The sequence below is a fragment of the Hirundo rustica genome, chromosome Z (assembly GCF_015227805.2).
Source record: "Hirundo rustica isolate bHirRus1 chromosome Z, bHirRus1.pri.v3, whole genome shotgun sequence".
In the NCBI taxonomy this organism is placed as follows: Eukaryota; Metazoa; Chordata; class Aves; order Passeriformes; family Hirundinidae; genus Hirundo; species Hirundo rustica.
The window spans coordinates 53,342,155-53,362,301 of NC_053488.1; the positions used below are offsets into that span (position 1 = coordinate 53,342,155).

The 20,147-nt window shown below is 35.6% G+C and overlaps 1 protein-coding gene across 1 annotated transcript in view; it reads left to right on the forward strand.

The window, feature by feature from the left end:
- The window catches only part of ADGRV1 (adhesion G protein-coupled receptor V1), a 279,799-nt gene that overhangs the window by 24,893 nt on the left and 234,759 nt on the right, over window positions 1–20,147 (forward strand). Inside the window, exons 2-11 of the mRNA XM_058424189.1 lie at window positions 407–591; window positions 1,456–1,605; window positions 2,676–2,771; window positions 3,849–3,953; window positions 5,265–5,378; window positions 10,188–10,753; window positions 11,748–12,018; window positions 12,829–13,158; window positions 16,522–16,698; window positions 17,743–17,966. Of these exons, the coding sequence (XP_058280172.1) occupies window positions 407–591; window positions 1,456–1,605; window positions 2,676–2,771; window positions 3,849–3,953; window positions 5,265–5,378; window positions 10,188–10,753; window positions 11,748–12,018; window positions 12,829–13,158; window positions 16,522–16,698; window positions 17,743–17,966 (2,218 nt within the window). The remainder of the gene's footprint in view (window positions 1–406; window positions 592–1,455; window positions 1,606–2,675; window positions 2,772–3,848; window positions 3,954–5,264; window positions 5,379–10,187; window positions 10,754–11,747; window positions 12,019–12,828; window positions 13,159–16,521; window positions 16,699–17,742; window positions 17,967–20,147) is intronic.

Consider the following 20,147-nt stretch of genomic DNA (forward strand, 5'->3'; position numbering starts at 1 on the left):
TAATTTTTTTGTGTGTTTTAAAATACAATCTGGAGAGCAAAGAAAGTGGAAATTGAACTGTCAACCTCGAAGTTAATTATTGTCAATTTAAATTGAAAACAGTTGTGGTAATGTATTTTTTTTTCTTAAAATAAGTTTCTTATTCCTTCACTTGAAAAAGTTGATAAATACTGTCTAGAAAATCACTAAATGAAAATTATGAAAATAGAATTAGATACACATGGTAATTACATTATATGGCTTGGTTGTAGTGGAGACCTCTGTGTGTTTTAATCTCATTTTGAAACTCCTAAAATGGTCATGGTATGTGAAGAGTTGGGAGGGGTCAGCTGGACTGGTAAAGTGAACCATTAAAGCTTTGTGTATTTTTGATTCACAATTTATTTTTAATTTCTTTTTCCTATAGGGATGCCCTCTGCTTCTCTATTAGTTTATTTGCTTTTAGCATTACTCATTCATTTCACATCTGGAGAAACAGAAGTGAAGTTCAGTGGACAGACAGAATTTGTAGTCAATGAAACAAGTACAACAGTTATACGTCTTGTAATTGAAAGGACAGGGAAGCCTGCTAACATCACAGCAATTGTGTCGGTAAGAAACCATGGCAGTTACACTCTCAGTAACTGCTGATAACTTTTTAAAGAGCTTTTATGGGACTCAGACACATAGAGAGTTGCAAGTGTGACTGATAAGAGAGACAAGTGAGAGCAACAAAACCCACTTTGTTTCTCATTCTCTGAACTTCTAATTTCACTGTTCTGAAAAGAATAGTCTTTTTCACAATGGTACTTTCAAGCCTTTAGCTTCCAAGAAGCATGATTCAGGTGTGGCAGCTATGCTGATTCTTAGTCTAGACCCTCTGCTGTTTTTACATGACTACCTTTGTAGTCCTCTAATCACCTCACAGCAGAATCAGGGGAATTTTCTTGTATTGACTGAGATAAAAACAGGGAAGTTCTTTTCGGAAGACTTAATCTTGCCCATTTGGTGATCAAATTGTTAATCTAGGTTGAATGCCTAGGCTCCTTCTAGTGCTTAGAATGGAAGGCAGAGGGCAGTTACATCCTAAGGTAAGTTTAATTCATGTAGAGTAGTATGAGGTGTACAGATCTGTGCTTCCTGTACATGCATAGCTTTTTCAATAAAAAAATCTTCTTCATATGGTACATTATACAAAAATTACCTAATTGCAGGGAAGGAAGTCAAAAATGGTTCTGAAGAAAGTGGGTTTTTAATTTTTTTTTTTTTTTTCCACCTCTTTACTCAGCGTGAATAAAATGGCTTATTATCTATATAGCTTCTGTCCAGAAATTAACTGTATGACAGCAAGGGCAATTGTGGGAAGAATTATGTGCAGTTAAAAGGGTATGAAGTCTGTTCAAATGAGTCTAGAATGATAATATATAACCTATTGGAGGAGGAAGGAGGTGGCATTTGGTTGTGTGTTTATTGCAGATTGATGGAGAAAACACAGGAGACTTTTTTGACACATATGCAGCTGCATTTATACCTGATACAGAAACAAACCGAACAGTGTATATATCTGTCTGTGATGATGATCTTCCAGAGGCTGATGAGACATTCACATTTCACTTGACCTTACTGGTAAGTCTCAATTTTTCAATGTTATCTATTCCCACCAAAAAGAGTGGCTAATCTAATATAGGTGAATGGTAATACATGGATTTCAGTGTAGTCTTACTGCTTGTGAACAGTAATAGGTAAAAACTAAAATCTGGAGTCCAAGCAGGATGATGCTTTTTGCCATTCAGAAGGTTTGCATTTCTATGAATGTCTCTGTGTCATGTTGCTGTGCCTGACACTTGAGCAGGCATTGCGTTCAGCTGTAGATGTTTGAAGGTGTACTAGAGCCCAGAAGACTCAGCCTTTCTTGTTTTCCTGCCTAGAATGTGCATGGAGGAGAGGGTGAAAGGAGCAGAAAAAGAGGATGGCTACCAGTCCTCCAGAAGCAGATGTTAAATGTGACTTATCTAAACCCAAACAATTTTATAAATACTTACCAATAAATTTCTTCATATTGTTCTGTCTCACAGGAGATATGCTACAAGAGAACGGTTCACATTCATATATTTAAGCTAACAGTTCATGACTAAATAAGATGTCAGTTCAGAAAAATAAATTTTCTATTTCATTGCCAATATTACACAACTATGGGGACGTTTGCAGTGAATATAAAAATGCATATCTTCTCTTCATGCTTATGTAGATTTTTAAATGTAGCTCAGTTTTGCAATGCTATCCCCATATATCCTTTAGCTGGTATCCCACTATATCCTTTAGCTGGTACCCCACTATAATAGCTTCAAAGTTTCAGTTTTATACAAATACTAGGGAAAAAAGAACAACTTTGGAATTCCTGGCAATGTTAGATGCTTCATGTATGGTTTCTGATTGATATGCTGTTAATGATAAAGTTTTGCTAATCATTTGCAAAGTGTTTTTCAAGCACTGGATTCTTGGTTGTTTACAATGTATCCCCACAGTGATTAGGAAATATCTTAGTGCATTATATTGCTTAAAGCAATTTTAATTGTGATATATAATAAAAAGACATGATTTTATAAGCTAATATTAACTCTTAAGAGATGGCAAAATCAAAATGCCTTTTTTTTCCTTTCACCATACTTAATATCTTATTTTGGTTTTAATTTCAGAAACCATCTGCAAGGATAAAGCTTGGCTCACCTAAATCTGTCACTGTAACAATCTTATCAAATGACAATGCCTTTGGAATAATTTCTTTTAACATGGTATGACTTTTTGTATGGTATATTTTGGAACATTTTAGAAAACATAAAGGTGAAATTGTCAAAGTTGCTGGTTAGTTATTCACCAAATCCCTTGAAAAAAATTTCTGAGTTACATGTGAAAACATCTCTAGAGGTAATTCATATATATGTTTATAATTCAAACATACAGCTTTAATATTTCTATATGCTTTTTGATGTTGAGATGTGTCCTGAGATCCTCAAACTTGGATGAATATCTATGTTGCTTATCTAAATATATAACTTTTAGAAATTGTTCAGTCCCACTGCCCCTCAATATGTTATGAAAGAAATGAGGAGTAATACCATAGGAAAGTTAAAGAGGCAGCTTGGAAATTTTAATAATATATCCCTTTTTTCCATGTTAAGTGAGCAATTTTATATTTAACTCTCAAGCTGTAAGAGCAGCATCATGATACATGCATAATATAGTACCTTCTGGGGATAAGTGTTGTGATATGGAGGATATTTGCAACAATACAAAGTTTGTGTTAGCAGAAAGAGAAACTATGCTGTACTGATGACATTGTGGTAATACACTTTTTAGAAGACTTCCCTGAAAAAAATCCAATATGAAAATTTTTTAGCACCACAGTATTAAAACATTCTGCTCCCTGAAGTGATCTTTGAAATCTCTCAGCTGTAACAGTTTGATAGACAGAGTCCATTGTCTAGTTATCTAAGAAATGAGTTTTTAAGGAAGAAAACCTTTTTGATAGGGTTAGGAACTCCTGAAAATATGACTAGTGCTCATATGCCGGTGTTTAGTGTATCATAACTATGCTCATTAACAAAAAAACCCAAACCAAAGCAAATCAACCAAACAAACAACAAAAAAGGCACTCTACATGCATTATGATTATTTTTTAATATCAAACCTTTCAAGCATTTTATTAGCTGAACTAATTTGTTGCTAGGAAATGTATGCCATCAGTGGACTGATTTGCAGATTGGATTAATTTGTCTGTGAGAGTTTGGTATTTCTGTGGTAACAATTTCTTCCTTCTGCTGTGATATTTGTTCTGTTCCTGATTGCCTGTCTCTTTTTTTCCTCATTAGTCTGCCTTAATCACAGTGAATGAGCCTCGGGGCAGAAATGAATTTGTGCCTCTCACTCTAATTAGGGAGGGAGGAACCTATGGGACAGTCCTTGTAACTTTTGAGGTGAGTTTCTCAAAAAGGCTTCATATCTTTGTTAGTTATATGAAGCTGTGAGGCTGTAATCATAACTTATCAAAGTGTTTATTGAAGTGATAGGACTAAATGCCTATGTCTACATTCGTTAATTCTGTTTGATAAGATGGAAAGATACTACCTTTCAAATGGAAAATGCAATTATCTAACTGCTTAATTTAGGAAAATTTAAGATATATTAAAATTGAATATTCTCTGTAATTTAGGAAGATATTTGAAGCAGAATTTGTTGGTCTTATTAGCAAACAATGTCTATTGAGTGTGTAAGAAATTTCTTGTGTATTTTTTCAAAATACATAAACTCTTTTTGAAGGTGCTTGTGCCACCTTCAAACATGTAAATGTAGAGCTCAATATTTACTGAAATTCTGTATCCATAAGACTGCAGATTGAATTCACAGATATTTCAACCTTTCAAAAGGTTGAAATATTTAGGCCATAATTCACATACTTCATGTTAATGGGATATATCTACTGCCTTTATTGTGAGGGGGGGATGGTTTTTTTCCCTGTCTAGATCTGATTCAATTACATTCTTTAAAATTACAGGTAATTATTTTTCATATCAAAATTATTTTATCAGTTGTTATCAAATATTTAATCTAGATGTGTCAAAGGGTTTGTATTGGATGTTATTGCATGCTAAATACAGCATGTATAGATAATGTTCAGAGATTCTTTATGTTATTTATTGCAGAGATGTTTGCTTTAAAATCTAATCAATTTTGCTCTCTGCACAATTTAGCAGGGTAATCTCAAAATGTAGTTTACATATGTACGTTGAAAAAACTTTCCTGAAACAGGAAATCCTAACATATTACCTCTATGAATCTTACTATTTTTTAGATTTTAGTAATAATTGTAATTTCCTTGGTATCACAAGTCAATATAGAAAAGTCACAAAACAAGTAATTGCTATTATTTTGTCTTGAAACTGACTAGGAAATGTTAGTTAAATGAAAAGAGAAGGACTATCCTTTCTGTTATTTAAAAGAATCAGTTATGCATCAGTAGATACCAAAGAGTTTTCAAAGGCCTGTATGGAAGTAGTGTTCTTCTCTTTCTCTTGCAATATGTAATTTCTTCAGAGTGACTCCTCTAATTTATTCCATATGTGAAAAAAAGAGTAGATTTTCAAAACTGGATGTGTGTGCATATGATCAGGAGGTGACTAAATAAACAGCAATCTTTTAATGCATTTCACACACTGTATATTGACTATTGTAATAGATTTTTAGGCATGCTGTATATATTTCTTATTATAAAAATCAATTATTTGCAGATAGAAGATGGACCAAACTCAGCTGAAGAAGACCTAAGTCCAGCCAGAGGAAATATTACATTTACCCCTGGGAGATCAGTGTTGATTTATAATTTAACAGTGCTTGATGATCAGGTAAAAACATGCTGATGTTTTTGATTTGGATGTACAGATTGACTGCTGTTCAGGAGGGACTTCATATATTATGTTACAAAAATGTTTGGTTTAAACTGGGCTAGAAGTCCTTCTGCTTCATAATGTGATGTTCAGTTTTCTCTCTGTGGGCTATCAGTTTATCTTTTTAATGTGGCCTCTGTATTTCTAATCAATTAATATTTTTAGGTTCTGAACTTACCCTGACTGCTTGGACTAAATCTGTTAGGTGCTGTACAATAAAAGGATAAATAATGAAGAAAACATTATATTTCTATTCCAATGGAATAGTGAGGTTCTTGTATTGTCAAGGATGATGTTGTTCACCTGGATACAGGTTCATCTGTTAGACTGACCTTTCTAAATTTAACTTTTCTGTGTGAACATGATACTGAATAACTTGATAAGGAAATTCACAAAAAAAAAAAACCGTAGGGAAAAAAAGTGTCTGTGTCAAAACTTTAAAGCAATTTTTTAAAAAATATTTCCATTAATTTTGGAAAATAGTCTCCCAAGTCTATACTGATACTAATATTAAGGGACTATACCAAACTGCTGTGTAGAAATATCTCTTTCAGATTAGATGTATTATTTCTGTAAATTATATATTAAAAGAATTCATGAGGTTTGTGGGAAGGATGTGATTTATTTTTCCTCTGAGAGGCATTCTTAATGCTCTTTCACATGGAGTTTATCTGTATAGCTGTGATGGTCCACTCACAGTATTCCACAGCTGTACACAAAAGGTTAATTTTGTGTAAAAATCCTTTACTGATGGTGATGATGGAATGCACAAGCATCCAGTGTTACTCTCAGAACTTAATTTGAGGTATATAGTGGTTTCACATTCACTAAATTCTGGTTGCCAAATTTAGTGTAGTGGGCTTAGGGTCTATTCTTTTTTTTTTTGTGGGAGAGGACCATGAGAAAGCAAAGCAGGCTTAAGCTTAAAAATAGACAAAAAGATTTATTAACTTAATAACACACTAAATCTTTGTAACACACTTTATTAACACATTAAAAAATGGAAAAGCTGGGAAAAAGCTAAAACAAAACAGAATGAAACTCCAAAACACTCTTCCCTCCCCCTACAAACTGTTAACTTTCCTACAAAACAACATAGAGAGACACAACCTGTGATTTTCAGTCAGTTTCACCATTTAAACATAATCATTCATCACTTTGGGAGAGGAGTCTTTCTAGAGTACCATGGAGACATTCGCTACCAGAACAGTCCTGTGGCTCCCAGTGTCACAGATCTGCAACCGCCAGGAGTTTTTGCGGATTGTGCAGTCCCACCCATTAGCAGCCTTTCCCCTGGCTACTCCTGGGCCTCTCAGTGTATCTGGGGTAATGTTTAAGAATACTTCTTCTAGTATAAAACAAGGATTCTCTTCTTCTATCTCTAGAATTGTCTCTATCTCAAATCGAGACCTCCTTTTACCCCAGGAGCCGAGGGCTTCTAATCACTTTCTCTCTGAAATAATCTTTGACTTCCTTTTAACCCAGGAGTGAGGGCATTGAGATTCTCACTTAAATCTCAATCGTATCAGTACCCAGCTTTGATTAGAACCAGCATTCCCCAGATATCCCCCAGGTAACATTAAGATGTTACAAAGAACAGTCCATTTCTCCATAGTTAAAACCAGAGAAGTCTGGTTGAAAATGTTCACTTCTTCGATCTCATTGTCCAACAATCTTATCAGTTCTTTCACTCTTGCTCCACTTGTGGTGTCTTTTCTATGTCCCCTCTGTCTCTTTCTTCTGTCTCTCAGGGAAGGGTTAGGCCTTGGAAGCTTCATGTTGCCAGGAAAGGGTTAGATCTGCCCAGGTCTGCAGTGGCCATGTGATCTCTGTCCTGGGCAGCAGTCTCTCCCCCTCTGCACTTCGATCAGCCTGGGTTTCCTCCCTCCATTCGTTTTCTTTCTCTGTCTGGAATCAGAATCCAAAGAAGGAGTGGGGGAGAGGGAGGAGGGAAGGGGGAAGGCGGGGGAGCTCTGCACACCCGTCGGTGACAACCGGGGTGACAACAAACGGGCCCATAGCTCTCATCAGGGGCCTGGCAGAGATCCCTCCCTGTTCTGGGCCCTGAATAAGTTGAAAAAAGTAGTTGCTGTTAGGCTGCAACCTCTCCTCCCCCGCTGGAAGCCGATGGAGCCCGGCCAGGCCTCGCGGGCAGCTTCACCCCGGAAAGGGGAGTTGGGGCGGGCAGCAGGCCCCAGCTCAATGTTACCTGTTCAGCTGACCAGGAAAAAAGAGGGGTGACCTGCACGAAATCCAAGTTTATATGGGTACTTCCTGAAGCCACATTTGACATTCTCAGTGGTCAAAACAGATGCCAATATCCCAAACTAGCCTTCTGATAGGTCACTGTCCTTTCTGAAGCAATTCCAAGGTCTTGACAGGGAAAAACACTCTACATTCCTCCCTAGCTATAAACCAAACTATGCCAACTGATGACAAGGTGTTAAGATCTGAAGTTAAGAAAAACTACAACAACTATTGTTCTTAATTGCAAAGTCTTTTTCTTACAAAACTGAGGCAACTGCAGCTCTGATCTCTACAGTAATACATTTATAGTAATTTTAATGTGTACATTTCCTTTTTTAGTGAGGAATAATGGAAACTTTTTAGCAGAAATGAAAAGAGGCAAATCAACACTGAAAATCTTTTGTATTGTTGTCTTTGAAGTCTGACCAAGTTTTTCATTGGTCAATAATGATGCTATTATGAATTCCACAATGTCTTGTTTATATGAGATGTTAGGATGTAAACTACAGCTGAAGTTGTGGGTACATTTTGGCTCTCTTAAATATGTATTTTTAAATGGTGCTAGAATAGAATATTAGTTAGTGAACTAAATGAGACAAAAGTTAGCATGGTTTTTAATAGGGTGGATCAACCATGTTGTACTTCAGTATAGGAGGCTGGTAGCTGAAATCTTCCAGATCTCACACTGACAACAAACCCTGTCGCACCTTTGCTCTACGGGGCTATCAGGCTAGCTCAGCACCCCAGAACTGCGACAGGAGTGGGGAACCATGTTCCTGCGGCAGAGCCTTAGGATACATGTAACCTCCTGGAGTCAAGGCAAACTCCTGCTGTCCTTGGGCGATGATGAGAACTAGGGTTAAGGAAGAGAGGGGACCTTTTCTCTGGGATAAATCCACAGGGTTTATTGGTGAAGGGATCCACAGGAAAAAGGCAAGGAGCTCTAGTGTGCATGGGGGTTTTTAACAACAGGGGGGTGGAGGCAACTTAGAACCAATTGAGTTCAACTAGGGAAGAGCAGAGGGTAGAGAATACAATTGGGAAAACCAGTGGGATAGCAGTGTGGGAGGGATTGCATTGCTTAGTCCAATGGGGCTTCAAGGGAGGTTTGATGGATATGGAATGTTCTGGGTAGAGGGGTAGGGATTACAATGATGGACAGGTAGGGTAAGCAGGGCTTAGGTAACTGATAGGGAAGGTACTGGAACAAATGGTGGGAAATGACCATATAGAGAACAAAGGGGAGTATACAGAACTAAGGGGAAACTAGGATAAACCATTTCAACAGAATACAATAAAATCCTGGTATCAGTCAACAACGTTATGCATGCATCAGTACCACAAGGCAAAGGAATTGAATTGGCATAAGCTATCATGCCCACTCTTCTCAGCCTAGAAAAGGATCTGAGAGTAGCTAACAGACAAATGAATGTGAAAGAGAACTACTGGAAGCAGTGTTTTCAGAAATTGTAATTTTGTCCTGGAATTCCTCTCAGAAGCAAATATCCCTGGTTTCCAGTAGTCCACAGTAAGGATGAAATGCAAATAATTTTAAAATATTTTTAAATATTTACTTTTTATCTATATGTATTAATAAAATAACAATATTTTTCCCTTCCATAGGTGTAGCTAATCAAGATTTGGGAAATAAAATATAGTTTCATAGAATCATATAAAATGCTGAGTTTAAAGGAGCCCATTAGGATCTTCAAGTCCAACTCATGGCTCTGCACAGGATACCCAGGCATCACATCACACAATTTTTGTCCACAAATATATATTTATATAGTAATATAAAGCAGAAATATTATTCTTAGTTCAGTAATTCGTGGTTTATAAGCCATTCTTTATTACCTCCTGCATCAGATAAGAAATAGCTAGAACTATAGCGTAGTTTTAAACATCGTTTTGTAGAAATACCAAAATCTAAATTAATGCGAAATACCAAAATCTAAATTAATGCTAAGAGCAAGAAAACACTTTCTCAGATATGTGCTGAAAATTTTGTCTGGGTTTTTGGGTGTGTCTGAACAAAGGATTCTAATTGTATAGAGATGAATGGGCCTAGGCAGGTTCTGTAAAGTTGTTGTATTGCCTCAGGCACGTATAGAGGTACATCAGAGTCAACATCAGAAAAAAAGAAAATTTAAATCTAAGTAATGGAGAGGAACACTTGTTTTCAAGTAGAGGTGGCTTTCAAAAATGGCAGTTGGTCTTCTCATATTCTCAAGCTGTAAATTGAAGATTTTTCTGATTCTTGACTATATTTGGGTTTTGTTTTACCTGCTACCATCTTTCAGAAGTATATTTTGTGAAATAGAGACATTAAATTTTGAAAAGGGTTTTTTTAGCAAAAGGTAAGAGCAAGAGTATTCTCCTGTTTGTTTTAATATGAAATGAGCATTCAAGCTGGTATCATTTCAGTCTTCAGCAAAATACATAAATCGTATTTCTCATTATAAGTTTTCTGCATATATTTGAAATGTGACTTACACATGCTTGGTAATACTATTTTTCCAGGTACCTGAAAATGATGAAATCTTTGTTGTTTGTCTGAAGAGCGTGGAGGGAGGGGCCGAAATCAACAACACAAAAAATTCTGTTTGGATTAATATTAGGAAAAATGACAGTCCCGTGCGTTTTCTTCAGAATGCTTATATGGTGCCTGAGGAGGATGAAGTGGTAATAATCCAAGTGGTTCGTGGTAAGGATGTCAGTGGAAAATTAATTGGACCTGATGAAGACGAAGTCTCCGTCAGTTACGCCATCATAACTGGGGATTCAGCTGCACATGCACAGCTTAATGTAGACTTCATAGATCTACAGCCAAATACAACTCTTGTTTTCTCACCTCTAGTTCATGAAACATATTTGAAGTTTAAGATCCTTGATGATGCCATACCAGAAATTGCTGAGACCTTTCAGATTATGCTTCTTAAAGACACTTTGAAGGGAGATGCTGTTTTGATTTATCCATTTGTTGTTCATGTCACTATCCAGCCGAATGATAAACCTTATGGAGTGCTGTCAATCCACAGTGTTCTGTTAGCTCAGACAGTAATTGTTGATGAAGACCAAATTTCAAGGTATGACAGATCTTCAAATCTAGTACCTAGTCTGTTTATGAGATTTGTTTGTAATTAAGCATCCTTAGGATATCATTAAAGTAATTATAAAATCACTACTAAAATATAATGTAGTAATTGCTTAGTGTGTTGTCATTATCAGGTATATCTACAAAGATTTCAAGGAAGTGGGAATGTCTAATTTCTGTCTAATACAGAAAGTGTTTTAATACCTATAAACTGTATGTAGATAAGCCGTAACTGTTCAATCACCTTATCAGAATAGTAAAAACTCTTTAATCTAAAGGTAAGAACAGTGAAGTTGTGATACTGCTTAATAAAAACGTCACTGCTAATTAGTGGTAATTCACCCTCAAAGAAACAAATAATGCCTCAAACTATCATACTATGAGAAATTTTTAAAGAATATTTTATGGTATGTAGGGACCAACACTTGACTATTCATTTTTCTTTTTTATACACAGTGAAGAAATAAATCCTGCTTTCTAAATGTTTGTAAGTCATGATGTCCAGACTTTTTGTTGTAGTCATGCACTTGTCAGACACAGGCAGCATGACATTTCCAGAATCATAAATACCTGTAACTGAATATATTTTGAGTTCAGAGGAAAACAGTTCATTCAGGATCATTATTTCAATGCTCATGCTTCATAACTGTTCAAGATGTAGAATAGGCAAAAATTTTCCTGAAATTTGATTTCTCAAGACAAATGTAAAACATGGCAAGACTTCACTCACTTCTCAGTATGTTTCTTGCTATAAACAAAGTGAGATCTAACACATATCTTCAGAGATTTTGTAGAGAACTCAGGAGTAAATGCTCAAGTCTTACATATGTGTTATTTCACAAGCTGTAAGTCTTGAATCAAATGTCAGTTTCAAGCAGCTTACATTTAGACCACTTAGGTCATTGTAAATATTTTAGGGAATTGATAAGCATATGTGCAAATAATAATTATGGTTTGTGGAATTTTTTTTTTGTTCGATGCCATAGATTTGAAGGGATCACAATTGTAAGAAATGGTGGAACCCATGGAAATGTTTCTGTTTCCTGGGTTATAATCCGAAATAGCAGTGATCCTTCACCTGTGACTGCGGACCTACTTCCAGAGGCAGGGGAGATAAGTTTTGAGCAAGGACAGATGCTGGTGACACTTCATCTGAACATTATTGATGATGATATTCCAGAGGAGGCAGAGCCTTATCTTCTGAAACTCCTAGCTCATACAATACAGGGAGGTGCAGAAGTCAGTGAGCCATCTGAGGTAAGTTTACTTCTAGAATTATTTTGGAGAAGGTACTAATGAGTAATAAAGAGTTACCAGTTTTAATAATGATGATTGATTGATGGAGTACCTGAACAGGTGAAAGGCTTTGGTCTTGGATAAAAATCAAGCAAACTAATCCTTAATATAATCTTAGTGTGTAGAGCCATATCTAAAGTTATTTGGCTGAGTATTGTGTACAATGCCAGACCATTTTACTGTGGTAGCATTCCGCTCAGATTATTCCCAGTTTTCAACGATAGCATTGAATCAATTCTGTATAGAGTGACTGCTTTGTTACAGAAGACAGAAAGTTATTTTCACTTTTTCATTTGCTGTTGTAATATTGCTGAAATATTTTACAGACTAACAACTCCGGAAAAGGGAAGTTTTGGTGATTAAGACTGTAACCTCTGAACTATTAAATAAAGGGTGGCCAGAATTCCTGACAGTTGTGTGACTTGATTCCCTGCTTTGTCTTTCTCAAAAAATGGTTGGAATGAGCTTTGTGAATAAAATGAAATTCTTTACAATCTGAAACATTTTTAAATTATTCACTTTGGCTGCTGAACCAAAAAATCAGTTATACAGAGCTCATTCTGGCACGTGCAATGATGCGTAGTGGGAAAGTTGCCACTGTCAGTGCAATGCTTCTTGTGTATAAAGAATTCTTAGGGGCTGTCAATCTGAATTCTTTCCTGATGCCAGTTCACTAAGGAGAAAAATGGATGGTGACAATCAGGAGATGCTTTTGTGAAGGCATGAAACTATGATATAGAGTAACACAGCTTGCTGTTTTCTGCTTTGCAGCTTCTTTTTTACATTCAGGACAGTGATGATGTTTATGGCCTAATAAAATTCCATGCTTTGGAGAATCAAAAGATTGAAAGTAATCCAATGGGACGCTTTTTATGCTTGAGTTTTGCAAGGGAAAGAGGAACAGTTGGAGATGTGCAGTTGGTTTTTACTGCACTGTATATTCCAGCTGGAGCTCTGGATCCTGAGAGAGCAAAAGGTGGTATTCTAAATATGTCTAGAAGAAATACTCTCATCTTTCCAGGAGGAAAAGCACAAGCTACTATAAATATACCAATACGAAATGATGCATTTCTTCAGAATGGAGCTCATTTTGTCATACAGGTATCTCAGCTATGTCTTGGGGTGGTTTTTTAGCCCATGTAATATAAAGGATATAAAATAGTAGTGGCTCCTTCCCTTTTAATTAAAATGATTCTGCCTGATTAAAAAAAAAAAAAAAGAAGAAAATTTTTAGTTCTGTAGCCAAAACCCCTCATTTTTTTAGATACAGCTTCTACAAATATGCTATAAAGGGCTTTCTTTCCTAATAATTATTTACTAATTACACAATTAAAAAAAAAAATGCACTGTTGTTACAGGATTCAGTTGTTAATCATGAAATTTAATAAAATGATATCAACGTTACAGAGGTTACTAACATTTTCAGGTATGCTATTCTGTCTACCCCTTGGCTTTCGATTTAATTAAATTAAGGTTCCTAAAGTACGGAAGTATGACAGATTTTAGAAGAGTTTAAAGCAAGGAAATATAAATTAAAAATAGTCAAACATATGTTTAATTTATGTGCAAGTTTCACCTGGAATTTGAAAAGTTCTTCTGGTTTTTCCAGTATATGACCTTTTGGTTTTTTTCGTCCTCTGTTTTTTTGGGTTTTGTTTTGGTTTTGGGTTTGTTTTTTTTTCCTCTATCTGAATTTGTAAAAAGGTAGATTGTGTCATTGCTTGTAAGACTGGTGGGAAAAATTCACTGAAATTATGATTTTGAGAAAAAATGGGTTTTCCACAAAAATGGGGTTTTTCTTCATTTTTCAGTGGATAAAACCAATTCTCAAAATTATGATTTTGAGAAAAAATGGGTTTTCCACAAAAATGGGGTTTTTCTTCATTTTTCAGTGGATAAAACCAATTTGCATGCATGTTAGCAGGTTATTGTTCAGATATGCTCCTTTGAGAGATTCTGGGCATTGTAATCAGTAACTTTTATACTTATTTTCTCATCTGCAGTTAAGACTAGCACATAAACTCTACTTCCTCTGATTAACTATTGCCAGACTATCCTATCTGGATCATGAGGCCAGAGAGCAATCCTGATACAGACAAAGGGGTGACTTGACACAACCAAAGCAAAAATCTCAGAGTAATTTCTTAGTTCTTTTTAGTATTTTCATTTTAAGTCAGGTGTCTTCAAAATTTTTTGGATAGTAGTGATGTTGATGTGAAATCATAAATGCAAAATTTGTTGGTTTTTTTTTTTCCCTTTAATTTATGATCTACCAAAGATGTTTTAATTACTTGAAAAGATTTCTTCCCTCTACCTCCTTTCCCCTACATTCTATTAAAAAAAAAAAAAAAAAAAAGAGAGAGAGAGAGAGAGAGAAAATATTGCCAGAATCATATTTAGTTTTAGTTGCACACACTCTTTCTTTGTTCTCAGCTAGGTGGGGAATATGATTCTGAAACACTAGAGCAGGTTAATGTGTTTTACCATCTTCATGTGATCTGAAAGATCAACAGAAAAATTGAAATATCTAATTCCAAGCTTCTTTCAGGTGATAGATTACAAATAACATCACAGTGTGGACTATGGACAGGATTTGTGACAAGTACTTCAATATGCAGATACTTGGCCTGGCTTTTCAAACTGCAGATTCCAGGGACATGGGGAGTATGTTCTGTTATGTTCTCCATGAGCTATAAAAATCTTTTAATTTGTGTACACAAAATCAGAGGCAATTTCTAACACAAATATTTCCTTTAGAAAAGGAAGAAAAATATCCCTATTTATCATTATGACAATCCTTCTTCATTGTGAATAAATGAGAGTCTCAGCAAACATGTTTGGAATGAGATTACAAGGATTGTAAAAGATCCCAGTAAAGGATCAGTTCGGGAATTGAGGAAGAAGGGGTGGAGGAAGAAATGAAGCTTACATTTTGAAGCTTACAAATGAAGAGAACAGATAGAGGAACTGGAAATGTGAGATTAACATTCTTAAGTGAGATATTCAGTTAAATAACCTATTCAATATGCAGACTACTTTTGGTATGGACAGGAAGATTAATTTAATAAACTGTGTGGTATTATTCAGTTCACAGTGCATTTTTTTTTTTTTTTTCCTCATGAACTTACTTGCTTTAAGAGAAAACACTGAATTAAAAAAAAAAAAATCATTAATTATTACTTTTATCTCAAAGTTACTATCCATATAGTAACAAAGAGAATTCTTTCAGCTCTGTAGTATTTCAGAACTTCTACTGGGCTAACAACCACAACAGTAGTCCACCTGCATGGTGTTAACTGGAGAATTAGCAAAAGAAATCTTAGAAAACAAGGAGACATTCTCTATTCCTTGAAATCCCAATAACTAGCTTGTATGGTTGAGAATTAATTTCTAATTACAGTATTTATAGAACAAATCCCATCTATCATCAAATAGAATGTGCATGAATATTTTTGCTACTTGAATAACATTAGAACAAAATATGATACAGTACAAGTATTTTATGAAAATTAGTTGTAAGAATCAAAGGGATTTAAAACTCATCAGTTGAAAGGATGGTTCTTAATAACTATGTGGATTTAAATAAGGTAATTTTGCCCTTCTCTATGAAGACCTATATGGCAGCATCTAATTAACTCCAAGCAAAACCATCCTGATGGGTTGTCATTGGTGGTTCATGCCCCAGTGAAATGTTTACAGAAGTACATACAAATCAGTCATGGAAACGTCTGTTATTATGATCCATGTGGACAAAATCTCATAGTGTTGTAAATTATATTTGAAAGGAGTACTAAAAAAAATAGAACAAGGTTCTTGCTTTCCTCGTCATGTCAGTGGTGCTGATGGTCTAAGTGAATGGTATTTTCCATTCAAAGATAGAATAAACATTTTCCTGTTTCTTCTTAGTATAAATGAACCATCAAAAATACAGTAATTTAAGAGGAGACTACAGTTTTGAAATCTTGTACTGATTTTCAATTCTGAATGTAATTCTAACATATTATTTATTGCAAGTAGAGAAGTCTACATTTTTTTGAGAGAGGAAAGAAGATTGAATAACTCTTCGGCTTCATGAAGTCTTACTATGTTTTCAGTGATTTCAGCAGATTTTTATCAATGCATGGCAAAAACCTCAAGTTAGAACTACATCTGGGGTGCTTGGCAGATAAATTCATAGATCTAGCAATGAATCACCCAATTTAGAAAGTTAATTATCTCTCTACATACATTTAGTCATGTACATGATTTGTCGAAGAGGTATACCATTCTGCTGTGGAAGCTTACTACCGTTCAATTCATTTCTTACACAGCTACTTACACATTTTTGTAATAGCAATGTTGCTGGTAAGAGAAATTTATTCTGGAAGTGTTTTGCTCCTTGCATATGACATTTATTTCAAGATAAATGTCTTGCTTGGTACTCAGGCTTCTTATTTTTCAAGTTTGTCTTACTTTTTCTCACAGTTGGAAGAAGTTAAGCTGCTGAATAGAATTCCTCTTATCCCACCCGTGAGTCCTAGATTAGGTGAGATTCGAAATATTTCTTTGAGGATTACTCCAGATATTGCAAATGGAGAAATAGGCTTTACCAGCAATCTTCCAATTATTCTTTCTGAGCCAGAAGAATTGCCTGCTACAGTGGTAAGTAAACATTTTTGTATTGTCCCTTAGTATGGAAAACTAACTTGGAGAAAGAAGTTTGCTGTATCTACTGTAACATTTGACAATTAATGTGAGAAAAAGCCATAAGATCAGCCTCCAAGTCTGATCTTATCCCAAATACCCTCTTGCTTTAAAAAACAAAAAGGCAAAAAATTGCTAGCAGTATTAATGTGTTTGTCATCTGAAAAGTGTGGTGAACTTTGCTTTCTCTGTACGAATCTAGAACTGGTTAGGTCTTGATGCTGCATGGAGCAAAAGATGCTGCAGACAATTTAATTTCTTTCACCAGCTGCAAAGACACTCTTGTAGGGCAGGACTGACTCAGCTCCCAAATTTCATTAAAGTGTCTGGGTATTTTATAGTTGACTTATATGTGAATATGTAGTTAGGCTTGCTGGGTTTGTTTTCTAATAAATATGCTTTTTTGTTTCTCAATACCCGAAGCATTTTCAAAAGCATTGTCATCCATCTGAATACTGTAATCCCAACCAGAGAAAACCTTTATAAAATATATTTTCTTACATTTTCCCTTTTCCCCCCCTATTTGACTTAACTGAGATCTTCCCTCAAATCCTGAATCAGAGAACTTGCTTTTCATCCTCAGAATAAAACTGCTGATTTCCTTAAGCAGAGTACAGGCTGGAACTCTACTATAACAGCCAGAGTAAATGATGATGGTTACATTTAAAACTTAGGTCATCTTGATGATGTGGACACTGGTTAAATTAGTCAAAGGAGGGTTTTTGTGTTTATGAGTGTGAAGTGATTTGTCATATTAATAGTCTGCCACCTCCACTAAGTATATATAAACATATATGTACAAGTATATAATGTATACATGGTTAAAAAGATAAGATTCATTATATATTTTCATTCATATACCATCTTTCATTTCAGGTCTTATATGTAAGTAAAAAACCCAAGGTGAATATTTTGAGGTTCATATTCTAAGAGTAATTTGCAAAGGGGTAATCGTTTTTGCATCTAGTTTTGCAAGTCACAGCAGAGTCATGTGCTTTACAGGTTTCCATTGGATTGCATCGAGATGGGACTGATGGTCAAGCAACAGTATTTTGGAGTTTGAGACCCTCTGGTCCTAATCATAAGGCAGTTACAGAGGATGATATAAGTCCTTTTAATGGCTCTGTTGTTTTCTTATCTGGACAAAGTGATACTGCAATCAACATTACTATTAAAGCTGATGATATACCTGAAATGAATGAAACCGTGTTATTAACTTTGGACAGGTACTGTACCCTAATCTTTATTCATATGTACCACTTGCTATACTCAATCTATATATAAAGAATTGGTACAGTATTAATCATAAGGTGTTGCCTCCATTGCATTGATAAATGCCTGGAGGAATATTGGGCCCTTGATTCAGATTGTGTATGAAAGCTTCTTTGACTTGTGATCAATGTAAGAAATCAGGTTTGCTTGTTATCTATTGATTTAGTTTTGTTTATATTTTGATTAAAATAATGTATGCTACTAAAAAAATCACTTAACTTTGACCTTTAGTTATAGCTCTTGATTTATAACACTTTTATTTTCAGAAAAATAATGTTTAGTGAGATCATGTGGAAAGCTATAATGAATAGTAACAAAAGCAATACATAACTGTGTCTTTCTCAGAAGAGGTTTATAATCAGGATGATGTTGCAGAATTAGATATTTCTGTCACAACTGCTGTCTTCCAAAATAGGCCAGTGTGATTATTGCCATGTACCTCAGCTGCAAAGGGAGCGATGGTGTTTCTGAAGCACAGTGCTGTGGTCTCCCTTCCGTGTGACCTCATGTAGTGGTTTTACCTTTGCTAAATTTTGTTTGCCAAATTTAGTGTAGTGTTTTTAGTGTTTATTCTCTTTTTGTGGGAGAAGATTAGAAGAAGTAAAGCAGGCTTAAGCTTAAAAATATTCAAATAGTTTTATTAACACACACTAAAAGAATGGAAAAGTTGGAAAAAACCAAAATGAAACTTTAAAACACTCTTCCCTTCTTATAATAAATGGTTAACTTTTTTACCAATAACATAGAGAGACACAACCTGTGACTTTTAGTCAGTTTTACTATTTAAACATAATTTTTCATCACTTTGGGAGAGGAGTATCTTTAGTTTTATGGAGACTTTTGCCACAAGGCAGAAACAGTCTTGTGGCTCCCAATGTCACAAATCTGCAACTGCCAGGAGTTTTTGCAGATTGTGCAGTCCCACCCATTAGCAGCCTTTCCCCTGGCTACTCCTGGGCCTCTCAGCATATCTGGGGTAATGTTTAAGAGTTCTTCTAGTATAAAACAAGGATTCGCTTCTTCTATCTCTAAAATTGTCTCTATCTCAAAAGAAATAGAGTCTTCTTTTTACTCTAAAGCCGAGGGCTTTAAATCACTTTCCTTTTAAAATAATCTTTGTATTAAAGGCTGAGACTTCTTTTTACTTTAGGAGTGAGTGGCTTTAAGATTCTCACTTGAATCTCAATCATAACAATTCTTAACTTTGACTAGAACTAGTATTCCCCTAAATAACATTGAGATGTTGCAAGAAACAGTTTATTTTTCTATAGTTTACAGGAGCGAAGTCCAGTTAAAAAAAAATTCACTTCCTCAATTTTTCTTCCTAATAATCTTTATCAGTTTTTTTTTAAACTTTTGTTCTACTGACTTTATGCAGTGTTTTTTTAATGTGTATTTTGTCTCTTTTTTCTGTCTCTCAGAGAAGGGTTAGGCCTTGGAAGCTTCATGTTGCCAGGAAAGGGTTAAATCTGCCCAGGTCTGCAGTGGCCATGTGACCTCAGCTGGTAGCAGTCTGTCCCCCCCGCTGCACTTTAGATCTGCATGGTTTCTTCTCTCTACTCTTTTCTGTCTGGAAATCACTGGCGGAGGGGAGTGGGGGGAGAGCTCTGCCCACCCCTCGGTCACAATCGGGGCGGCTTGAGCCCAACCGCGCCCATTGCTGTTATCAGGGGTCCTGCGGAGATCCCTCCCTGCTCCTGGGATCTGTGGTTCTTTGGTTCTGTGAAAGTTTAAAAAGTAGTTGCTGTTAAGCTGCAGTCTCTCTTCCCCTGCCAGGAGCCGATGAAGTCTGGCCAGGCCTCAGTGCCAGCTCCCCCCAAGTTGGGGGTAGCGGTGGGCTTAGTTGAATAACAGAATGTCTCGACTCGATGTTACTTGTTCAACTGGCTGGAAAGAAAAGCACTGACCTGAACAAAATTAGGATTTATATGGGTACTTCCCAGAGTCACATTCAATATTCTTTGTGGTCAAAGCAGATGCTAATATTTTAAACTAGCCTTCTGATAGGTTTCTGTCTTTTCTAAAACAATCTTATCAGGGCAAAACTTTACATTCTTCCTTAACTAAAAACTAAACTGTGCTAACCTATGACACCTCAGGATTGCAGGATATTAAGACTATAAGATGCCTCAGGA